The sequence below is a fragment of the Hemibagrus wyckioides genome, linkage group LG11 (assembly GCF_019097595.1).
Source record: "Hemibagrus wyckioides isolate EC202008001 linkage group LG11, SWU_Hwy_1.0, whole genome shotgun sequence".
NCBI classification, from domain to species: domain Eukaryota; kingdom Metazoa; phylum Chordata; class Actinopteri; order Siluriformes; family Bagridae; genus Hemibagrus; species Hemibagrus wyckioides.
In genome coordinates, this window is record NC_080720.1 from 9,422,474 (window position 1) to 9,435,040 (window position 12,567).

General features: G+C 37.5%; 1 protein-coding gene across 17 annotated transcripts in view; it reads right to left on the bottom strand.

Annotated features, from left to right (window-relative positions):
- cadpsb (Ca2+-dependent activator protein for secretion b) overlaps nucleotides 1-12,567 on the bottom strand; it is a 74,745-nt gene that overhangs the window by 38,675 nt on the left and 23,503 nt on the right. For all 17 annotated transcript variants that reach the window (XM_058403314.1, XM_058403312.1, XM_058403318.1 and 14 more), the window contains exons 4-6: nucleotides 5,588-5,668; nucleotides 4,951-5,184; nucleotides 63-184 (exon numbers count right to left, since the gene is read on the bottom strand). In XM_058403314.1, the coding sequence (XP_058259297.1) occupies nucleotides 63-184; nucleotides 4,951-5,184; nucleotides 5,588-5,668 (437 nt within the window). The remainder of the gene's footprint in view (nucleotides 1-62; nucleotides 185-4,950; nucleotides 5,185-5,587; nucleotides 5,669-12,567) is intronic.

Below are 12,567 nucleotides of genomic sequence, written 5' to 3' on the forward strand. Positions count from 1 at the left end.
TTAAATAAAATGGCCTCAGCTGGTGCAGACTGATGGTGTAAATAGCAACAAAGATATCTTACGTTGGTTTGGAAGCCTCAGCCTGGTCCGTCTGTAGCTTCTCCCCCCCCTCCACCTCCATAGTACAGTACACGATACGGTTTGGGGCCAGAGATTTCAGCCCCTGCACCTCCATGATCACTACCTACACAAGAAAGTCACATTTAACACTTAATAGCAATTCTGATGAATGAACAGTTAAAAGCCCTTACTGAGGTGCATGCCTCAATACCCCACTAATACTTCATGCTGAAATGGGCCACACAGTAATTGTGACTTCTTGGTCAAGATAATCATCCTCAACCAGCACTTTGAGCATCTCTATATACTCCACAGTTGGCACTTTTTGGTGTATGTCTTCCATAGTCTCAAAAAATAACGTAATTTATAAATTTTTCTAAATCATATCTTTTGGATTTGAACTTTAGTAAAAATTGGAAGTAAAGTATAGTGGTTTCAGGTATTATTGCAGAAGATATTTAAATTCTTTCACCAACTTTTAAAATGGTAAACAAATATTATAAAATATAGTAAAACACGATTTTCTAAAATGGTTTCCCAGGCAATACTGCACTGTAATTATTACATTTCCATGTCAATATGCGTTGCTGTGATTATGCTTTATTGCTCCACTGAGGCAGAAAAACAATTACGTGAGGAGATAAGCATATTGAGCAGGATAATTCATATGAGCACAATAAAAAGCATTAAGAATGACTTACTAAAATGCTCTGCACAGGCAACCTTAGCTTTATATTTTAGCATTACAATTGAATGCATTAAAAATAAGCTTAAAAATCAGAAATGAACATTACCATTGCTTTAAGTTCAACATACAGTATATATTTTTTCAAATTCAACAAATGCACTGTCTTCTCTATGGCCAAAACACCCTGTTACAATACACAAAATGAAATATAAGCATTTCTGACAAGCTTTCAGAAACCCCTACAGAATTCTGAGCAGAATTCGTAAGAATAAAGACTTGTTTTTGAAATCCAACTCATTTGTTCATATCAAAGTAGCACTTAATTCCATTTATAAAATAAATAAGCAACAGCATTAATGGAAAAATCCATCATGAACCACTTGCATATCTCTAAGTTTAACACATGGTCATTTTGGTTAAAGGTTTCCTATATTACCCACAATGCATAACATCATGTAGACACAGATTTCATAGACTTCATGTTAATGTTCATAAGAAACATCAGAATGTCAAAAAAGTGTGATCTGTAACTGTTGCACGGTTGTTAGTACAAGAAGGGCTGATTTGAGTATTTCAGAAACTGGGATTTTCTTCCACTGAGTTTACACAGAATGGTGCATAACCCAAAAAACACCAAGTGAGTGACAGTTCTGTAAGTGGAAATGCCTTGTTGATAAGAGATGATGAATGGAAAAGTCTCAGGTTCCTTTAACTGAACAGTAACTGAAGCATGATTTTATGCACTGTGCTCCATAAATGTACAGGTATACCTATTAAAGTGGATGTGAATGTACGTCATGTCTACCAAAAGACAACAGTGCAGCAGTGCTTAACTAGCCAAGTCAAATCTCTTCTGTAAATCAGCATAACTGTGTTATTTACCCGCACTGCATCTTAGAGTCCAACTTTTACTGTCTCTACTTCTGCTTCTACATTTGATTTGCTGTAAAACTTTGACTGCAAAAAGACGCGCTAGTTCCTTTTTAGGAGCTAACAGCAAAACCTGAATGTTTTCACTTATGCTTATGATCACTGATTTGGTTTTCCTATTAAACATCATTATAAATGTGCTGCAGCAATGTCCCCCTGTGACATCAGAGTAGCACACAGCTGCTAATGTCTCACAGGAATAATGAAAATACAGCATCGACAAACAAATTAGCACCGGCATTGCATAGCATAGATACCAGAAATGTTTCAATATAAACATATTTCATGTGTTTCATGGTGGAGATTTCTTTAAGAAACAAGTAGATATAGTTATATAAGAATCATCGCTTTCCCCTTGGGTTTGAAATGGTTATGCTGTGGTATTTAAGCTTGTTCCTTTTTACTCAGAAACCTGAACATGCAGCATGTGACAATTTTCTATCCAGCATCCTTTTTATCAGATACTCATGCTGTTTCAGCATATCCCAGAATAAGTGCTGCTCACTTCACTGCTGAAATCAGCTTGACAAAAATCAATTCCCCAGTCCTTAGAACCTACAAAATCAGAGCACTGACACAAAACAGACATCCCACGTCTCAACCCTGTTAAGATCCATAAACCACTACTTTGCCAAGTACTATAATGAATGCGGTCCTGCTGTAATATAATAAACAGCCAGGAGGACAATCCAGTAGAAGACGCTTTAATTTCAGCATAAACTTTGGGGGAGGAGAATGCTTCTGGATATTCAATATTCTCCAAGATCATTCATCAAAAAAAAAAAAAAAATTACTCTTTTTAATATACTGCAGTCCTGTCTCCTATCTGTGCCTGTAATTCTACAATGTTCAAGTGTGAAAATTTTGTGAAAATCGATGCCTTATAAAGGCATCAAACTAACACTGTAACTGCCAATGCTGCTAAATCTATAACTGTCTCAGATTTTCTATCACAACTCGGCTGTTCATGAATTCCTAATGAGGAGAGTCCAACCTTAAAAGCTGGCAGAGGACATGTTATGGAAATGAAGCAGACTGAATATTTAAAAATAGCACAGTATATTGTATGGAGAGAAAATCTCATCAGATGCACCCATCACAGCAAATATTGATTTGCATTCTACTTATAGAATATATATATATCTGATCTACTTAATCAGATTTTGGTGCAAATCATTAAATCTCATTCCCTTATGTATCTGTATGACAAGGCGTATAATAGGAACAACATTAAAAGAACATTTAGCTGATCTTTCCCAGTGACATTAAAAGCACATTTCTGCTGGAGAGAAGAGCAGCATTGTGGGCTGTGAGTAATGGAATATTTCTATAAAATGGTCACTGACAGTGACACAGAGAGACAATGCCATTAGGCTCTGCACCAAGAACACTCTACGAGGTAAATAGTGCTATTCATTTGCCATCTATTGGGCAACGACTGCAAAGAGACTTTTTATATATTAAAGATGCATTTTCCCAAAAACATATAAATTTTACTTTAGAATGAATTGCTGAATTACAGCTGATTCATAAATAATAATCTAGGACCATCATAGCTGCTGTTTGTTTTTTAGAAACCACTCTATAGTTTACAGTTCATCCACAAGCAACAAAATATCCTTCCAAATTGAACCTTCATCAAAAACACACTCAGGAAAGATTATAAGTGATTATGTGCAGCAGCCACACAAAAAATGAAGAGGAGGTAGGATCTGAGGTGTTTTTTACTTCATTAAAAAATCTTTAACAAAGCCCTAAAAAAAGTGTTGATTAAGTAAGGAATAAAACACAGGTGTTTTTTATAACAAAATATAATATAATACGTATACTATATTAAAAAAATATATAAATATGATATGTCCCAATAACAGTAGATCCCAACGTATTCCTCTTATACCACAGCTATTTGTCAACAATTTTCCCAGTGGCAATTTTTAATGTTTTAATCAATGGCAGCTATTGTTTAACTCTTACATTTATGTTGTGGGACAGCCACATGATAAGCTAATTAATCTTATCACTTATGTTATAGCAGCCATGGACAGTAATTCCCTCACTTTTATTTTTCTTTCGAGGTTATTAAGGCTAAAAACTATATAACACATTAAATGAGTGCATTAATTTAAACCTGTGGTTTGTTTTGAGCCGTGCGCTTACAGAAAATTAATCAACACTGTCTGACCAATCAGATACAAGAATTCTGTTGCACTGCGGTAAAAAAAGAGAAAAGACTCCAATCTGACCTTTCCATTTTTTTGCTCCCCTAATATACCCTAATCATTTATCTTTTAAAAACAAGCACAAATGTAACAGTTCTTGTAAATGTCTGTAACCTTCACATCTAAACAAGATCTATTTCTCATACTGTGTGTCTACATCCCGTGGGTTTACTGCAAGCAATGTGTTTACACAGCAAGATGTATTCTACTATTAAAACAATGCCAGAACTGTTCAAAATTAAGTATATTTGGGGATTTAAAATACAGTTGCTTATATGGAAGCTTTTGAGGTGATTCAATAATGTGAGCTATCATGCAGTAATTATTTATTTCTCAAAAACTACAAAGCTTTCAATGTAGGATGTTAGTACCTGGTACACCTTTTGTACGTTTACTATGTATCTTTTGCCTAGAAAGGTGTATGTTGTATACTGTATACTTTTATATAGGTCATTTTTAGTCTAATTATATACATTAAAACCTTAATGTATGAAAATAAATAAACTATGTCCACAATTACTGGTGAAGGATGCATATTAATGGACACCACCTCAGTCACAAGTGCAACTACAGTTTAGTATAATTTTTTCTTTAGAGTGAATCCACATAATATATATACATCCACATAATATATATATATATATATATATATATATATATATATATATATATATATATATATATATATATATTATCTAGAGAGCAGGATGAAACATAGCCCAATACTTCTGTTGAATGAAAAAAATACAGAATGAATATCAGCAAGAGTGGACATCTAGGACCAAAAATACGAACAACAATCTAAAACTAATACGTCTTATCTTACTAAGCTGATGCTGAAATCATGTAACTGTACACTTAGCATTCGGCTTTGTGCAAGGAGAGATTTTAAAATAAACTAGAAATCTCATATACCACATTGTTCTCTGAGGAATCAATATCTCTGAAACCTAAATACAGACACAAGTTAAGTATTGGGTTAAGTGAACTCTTAAAAAAAGAAGAAGTTTGTGATATACACTGCAAGGTTTTCACAATATCAACATCCTGTACCTCTAGTGTGAAGGAGAGAACCACATCGGACTTGGAGAGCTGGTTCTCATCCTCCTGGCCCATGTCGATGATGGATGTGTTGTGTCCTCTTTTCAGTTTCTGAAGTTTGAACTCTCCTCCCTTGGACACAGGCATGCTCTCAAGGTTAGCCATCAGCTGGTTTACAGATGACTTAAGCTCCTCAATGTACATGGCCTCCATCTCCTTTGACACAAATTTGGGAAACTTGCCTGCCTGTTGTTCATAAAAATGCAAAAATAAAAAAATGGCTGTCAGTTTAAGGGTTGAAAAAACATATGCAAATATCATTCAGATATTTTACAGTGCATCATTTTTTTGTAGCTAGCATAACATATAAAAATAACACAGACAAAACAGACGGTGTCTAACATAAATGTACTAAAATATAGAAGTGATAGAAGTCATTATCAAAATTTCAAGGCAGTTTTATACATAGGCCACTGCAAGTAATATGCTATTGTCAGATAATGTGAAAAAACATAAAACCTAACTACCTTAGTACTCCCCACATCATAAATTAAAGTGTAAGCATTAGTAATTTTCATATTTAGCATGCAGGCACATAAATGTGTACCTAAGGTATGGGATTTTGGACTGATCCATAAATGAAACTCACCCTGGCAATCTGATCAGCCATCTGCAGACGCCCATCCAACTCCCTCCTGATCTGAGCAGCCTGCTCATCCAGATTATCCAACTATAAATCACAAACACACACACACACACACTGAATAATCTTGTTCTCTCAGCATGAATCAATCTCTCCTAATTCTAATAAGTTTTCACATCCATTTATAACACAATTGAGGTCATCATAGGTCACCCTTCATTTTTAAACACGGGACAGCAGGTTTTCAGAAAGAGATAAAAGGGTCAAAGGGCCATCACAGAGTTTAATTTCTAATTAGGTCAGCTGATTAAACTGGAGTGTTATGAATTAAAACATGGCAGCAGTTCTGATGAAGATACATTGAGAGCATAGATATGGGTCTCCCCATTTTTTTTTTTTCAGTTTTCTAAACTCCCAAAATGCTGATCAGTTTCCTAGAAACTACACAGTTCATTCATAAATTTATTTTATTAGTCTTTGGTGTAAAACAGATAGCTTTTTTTAACTAAATGACTCCTTCATAGCCAATTTCATAGAGAATTATAATTCCTGCAGTTATTACATTCACTGCAGATGTTCTTTACGCAATCAGATAAGGTTTTGGAAATTCAAAATCAGTATATTACTTCGTCACAATTTCTGCATACAAGCAACTAGAAAGCCTGAGATCATCAATAACACTGCTGGAGACAAATAAGCTTCATCTTATTATTGAACCTTAATCATTTAGTGTAATGAAACATTCAACAATATCATTTAACACCATCTGTGCTTAGTGCACTGTGCACATGTCCCAGCACCCCACTGTCTGGAATCTGAATCCTATTAACTTTTCTGAAGTTGCAAAATTTTTTTGCTAATTCGTGCTTGGATATTCTTCAGACCTAAAAGCAAACTTTCCAAATTTTACCTAATGGAATAGTTACAATAGTGCTAATTATAATGGTAGTGTCATCCTTTCTTTTTCACTGTTATGTGTTTATGTGTCTATATGCATAGGGTATTTAGGGGAAAACTGGAGTGTGTGTGTGTGTGTCTGTGCACGCCACATCATGTACCTACTTTTAAAGTCAACTCATGTGCACGTTGTATTATCTAGCACATCCCTCCTGCCCAGTCAGCCATCATTTCCTGTGCATGTCACTGTCTTGCTCTCACCCACGCAGCATCTAGGGACTACAGCAACGCAGCAACCCATGCTGTGGCAACTGTCACTGTGGAGCGGGATACCCCATCACCGTCGGCTGAACACAGTCATGTCCCCAGAGCCCACCCTCTGTGGCCTGCTCTCCTGGGGATCTGCTCTAATTAAACATGGCACGACATCCACGGGAACCCTGTGAGGCTTTGTGTGTGTGTGTGTGTATGTGTGTGTGTGTGTGCGGCTATTGCTCTAGTAAAGGAAAGGACAGTGCTGTCAGTGAGTGGGTGGCTGAGCTCTGCTAAACAGGAACATCACTTGTGGCAAACCCTTCTGAAGTCATTGCCTTAATATGAAATCTATTTTTGTAATCTTGTAACATGAGTAAAGAGATAGTGTGTAACAAACACTGCCTGTAACCTTGAGGGCCTTATATTTTTAGGTCAAGTAATGCAGTAATGCACATCAACCAGGGCCTGGAGATGGACAAAATGACAAAACACCAGCTTTACCAGTCTGTCAAGCAGAGGATATTAAACATGTGGCATCTTGACATCTCTTAAAAGAGACACTAAATGATGCCATCAAACTATCCCTCCATCTGTCCATTTTCTGTACTGCTTATCATATTAGATCATGGGAACTTGGGGCACAAGGTGGGGGACACCCTTGACAGGGTGCCAAGCACATGGCACAATATAACACACTCACACACAACAGACAATTTTGAGATGACAATCAGCCCATTACGCACATCATTGGCCTGAGGGAGAAAACTGGAGTAATCTTGATGAAAATCCTGAAGCAGAGGGAGAACATACCAACTCTGCACACACAGGACAGAGACAAGAATCGAACCCAGGAGGTGTGAGGCAAATGTGCTAACCACCAAGCCAATGTGTCCCGAATGTAAAACTCTTAATGATACATTTGTATATTGCTGTTTCATGAGATAGAACTCACAACAAATGTAAAACTACACAGTGAATTAATAGAGCTACTTATGAAATAAATCTTCCACTTTCTCTCTGCTCATGGCATGACTCCATTTTGTTTGATGCATGACTGGCATGATTTTTCCACCTGCCCATGGTTCCGGCAGGAGGCCTGCAGTGCAGCGGTATGGCGAGCTTAAGTTCTGCAGCATTGCTCCTGTACTGTACCTGCAGGAGCTGTCACTCGTCTTGCTCAAAAAACTTCATAGACCCAGCTGCTGTTTCTATGGAGATAATCCATGAACAGTGAAGCCAGGCCATGTTTTAGGCCTATATGTGCTAACATAAAAGCAGAATTCATTATAATGTTCTCTCTGCCATTCTCTGTGGAATGGTTTAAAAAAAAGAAGAAGAAGATTGTACTATGCAACTATAGCATGCCTGAAGCTTCAAGCTTGATTCTTAAGCTCCCAGTCCTGGAAATCAAGTGATATCTGAAAGGCCTAAGGGAACCTAGGTTGCAGTGGACATCAGTACAGTGGCATCTCTGTGCTAAGTTTGAGTGTATTTAGTAGAAGTGAGCTGGTACAGTAGCTGCCTGTCACCAGAGGGAGCTCCTGGCAGCTGTTAGCCTAGTTTCATCCACAAGGTAATGGACAGCGGCAAGGCTCCTATGCATTAATAATGGATGCACAGATCTAGATTTGCTGACAGCAGTCTTAAATGTGAGAAAAAAGACAACAGATCACAAATACTACTGGCTCTCTCTGTCTCTGAGACTCTCAGCAGGAGAAAATCCTTTTTTGAGTGTGTGTTTTTTGAATGTCTGTGTATGTGAGAGTAGGAAGAGGGAAGCTGTCACAGGTGGTTGCATCTGGTGACACATGGTAATTCCTATACCTTAATATGGTGTCAAACTGGAAACATTATAAGTTAACATTATAAGCCACATTATGGCTGATCTGGCATCTATTACTTTTGTTTACACCCTCCTGAAGAATGATAAATAGCTTTGAAATGTAGCGTTTCATGCATGTAGGAGTTGGCTACTTGCTAAAGAGATACAAGATAGCTTTGGAGCAGAAGTTGGTGAGATAAATTTTCCTCATTTCCTGAATCTGAGTCATACATTGACAGGTAATATTTTTGTGAAGTTAAGTAGTCATTGAGGGTTCTAGAGAAAACCAGCGTCCCACAAATAACAAGATTAAAAACACAGTCTCGCACTTGAACCCCCTAGGAATCTACAGTAAACCTAAATGCTTTATGCAATTGCACAACAGAAGCAGAAAACAAACGCTGTGTTTAGGCAGGCGCTTTAAGGTGGGGGCGTACTCCAAGTGTGAAAAAGATACCCAGAAACTGTGATAGTTTTGCAGCACTGAATGGAAATAAATGACTTGCTTTGGAAAAATTTAAATCCCAGTTCACTGATTTGGTTGCATTTTGGAAATGATTAAGTTAGCTAATGATTTTTAAATATGGTCCTTGGGATTTAGTGGGAAACATTAAATTTCTACATAGCTAGCTGAACGGAGAGATCTGTTTTTGCACTGGAAAGCCAATGTATCCCTACCTGTCCCTAACCATTTTTGGCTGTGACTGTGTGCTGTGCTCAGAGACTGAAAATTGGCCTGAAATCTTTTCATTACTATTATCTGACATATTTCTGAGCTGGTGGGTAAGGTAAATTGAGAGAGAGAGAGAGAGAGAGAGAGAGAGAGAGAGAGAGAAACAGTAAGAAAGGAATAGGGTAGAAAGGTAGACAGAGGGCTAGGGACAGAGTTAGATGGTTCCCAGATGTCACTAATGACCTCCACATTAATAATTAGGTGAGTAGTAGCTACACTGCAACACAATCTACAGTGAATCACTGACAGATTCACAGAGCTATACTACAGAGAAGAATCCTAACAATGTGTGTGTGTGTGTGTGTGTGTATGTGTGTGTGTGTGTGTGCCATAACCCTGTGGTCCTCTCTGAGCTGTTGGTTAGTGGAGCACGTAATTAGCTCCAGCCACTAGCTGCACAAAGCCACTCTCTTTTTTTCTGTCTTCTATTAAGTCTACATCAATTCTTCCCAGCATTTCTGACTTGCACAAATACACCCACAAACATTTTTCCTGTCCATCACGTTGATCCTCTTTCTGGAGAATCAGAAGTATCCCCTCCCCCACACACACTCACACTTATATCAGCCTGACTTTCTCAAGTTTTTAATCCTCGGTTTCCTTATACTCCTTAAGAATAGGGAGTGTTTTTAATAACGTGTGGTGACCAAGCAACCTGAATGATTTATTGACCTTTGATGAAGGACTGAAAGAGAGAGAAAGAGTGGATTCAAACACTATCCTAATGCCTCTTCACATATAGTAAGAGACTGACGTGTTCATTGCTCTCAGGCTCCGTTGATAGTCGTTAACTAATTCAATCAGCACAAGAGCGCTGCAGAGAGGAGGGAGTTGCGAAGCGGATCTTGAGGGGAAATATTCATGACGGCAGGGAGATGAGTGTGAATCGACCACTTACACACTATTCCACCAAGATATAGTGCTAAACACATATGATGTTTAAAGATTTTCTGTGTCAAAACCTTTAGATATCTATAGATAACAGCATATGCCATGGTTTCTGGGTAGGTAAGGACCCCCCCCCACCTTATTTTCATAAACATTCAGTCAAAAACTGAAGACCTACAAGAAAAAAGTACAACGTTACAGTTTTATGAAGGACACAACATCTGATACAAAAGCATCAGTTTATGATACTCAACAGATATCTGGAGAAAATATACAGTAGTCTTACATATTCTAGATTTTTGTTATTGTTCACACTCACTGTCCAATTCATTAGTAACTCCTGTGTAGCTGCAGACACATGTAATTATCCAGCCAATTATATCATGCAATCATGTGGCAGTGTTGCAATGAATAAAATCATGCAGATACAGGTCAAGGGTTCAACTAATCTTCATATTAAACATCAGATTGAGAGAGAAAATTTGATCTTGTTGACCATGGTATGTTTATTGGTGCCAGATGGGTTTATACTTGTCCCTTATTCTGATGTTTTAACTGCAGCTCTTTAAATTCATTTGCATGATTGAATAATTGCATTACTGAGCAGGTGTATGGGTGTTCCTAATATAGTGGCTGCTGAGTCTATATTTTGGAAGATTATTCTACCTTAGTAGCATATAAGCAGAGAGAAACTCGATAGCTTTGTAGGTATATAGTCCAGTACATGGTTAAGATAAGAAGTCTCCAGAACAACTGACAAGTTCTTGTACGTTTGTAATAATCTACCTACAGGTTTCCTTATAAAACTGTTAACAGTGTTCATAATATTTTAAAGAAAGTCTTTATTCACAGCAAGTATTGATTTCTCTCTATTTTTACTGCTCACTACACTTTATAGTATTGTTTATATTTATAAACTTTTTATTTCCTTTTCTGAAGGCATCTTTGCTTTTCAGATATTTTATACCTGTGTCTCAGACCTTTGCACAATACTATATACATTATCAGCCTCAGGGTATAATGGATCGATCAAAACAGTGAGGAATAATATCAGACTGTGTAGAGATAATCCAGTATATTATTACAGGTCACAGGATGCAAGCAGGATCAACAGGCAGGCAACAACTAGTTCTGGACAAATAAACAGGCAACTACTAGTTCTGGACAAATAAACAAGTAATAGTGAAACAACCAGGTATGGTGACAGCTGATAAGGGGCAGAAAACCGGAGTGTTTATAGACTTGGCAATTATAAGTTATGATAACATCAGAAGGAATAAAAGGGATTGAACGTGAAACCAGAAAGTACATGAAGTAAAGCCATTGGCTTGCTCCAGGGTGTGACTTTGGAGCTAGAAGAATGGCTCCAACAGATTAGAAAAATGCAGACAGCATTGATCTTACTCCTGAAGTGTGCAAACCAAGAAAGAGCAAAAGATCTTGCTCTGGTAGAAAACCCAAGTCTGAAGTAAAAATGCCTGGGAGACAGTTTTATGTGGATATCAATAAATGTTTAAAACTCACCATTGGTGAGTCCAGACACTCCTCTCTCCAACACCTATTTTATTTTTTCATCTTCAATAATGTCTCTTTATCCTGATCAGGGTTTCGGTAGGTCCTGGTTTGCTGTATCTCAGGAACACAGGACATGTAGTGGGAATGTACTCTGTATGGGATACCTGTCCACTGCAGGGCTCCGTGTACACACACATTCACACCTATGAGCAATTTAGAGTAGTCAATCCACCTAACAACAAGTTTTTGGGAGGAAATCAGACTAGCCAGTTGAACTACCCATGAATACATGGAGAAAATGTACAGGTATATTACATTTATGGCATTTGGCAGACACCTTACATTTATCTTATTTATACAACTGAGCAGTTAAGGGTTAAGGGATTTGCCCAGGGGCCCAGCAGTGGCAGCTTGGTGGCCCTGGGAACTTTTAGATCAGTAGTCCATTGTCTTTACTGCTGAACATGCAAAATTCTGCACATACGGTAACCTGAGCACAGGACTGAACCATGGGACCATGTACACTGAGCCACTGTACTGCTTAACTACATATCTGTACTATTAATTTTCCTGTAGTAACTGAATAATTCACAAAAGTTCATGAATAAAATGATTTAGGATGAGTATTTGAATAATACACTGAAAATTTAAGGGGATTCCATAGATATATTCAGTGCCAGACTTATTTGAAAAATTTTGACACAAGAACTTCAGGAATTCAGTTTGACTGTTTTCAGCTGCCAATTAATACCAAACACTAATTCCTTTCCAAAGCTCAGGTAAAAGGCATGCTGCTTTGTCAGTAGCTGTGTGTTACGCCTCAGTAATAAATGCCATACAGATCTGCAGGATCAGCAAGAGTTGTTTGTGTCTTGG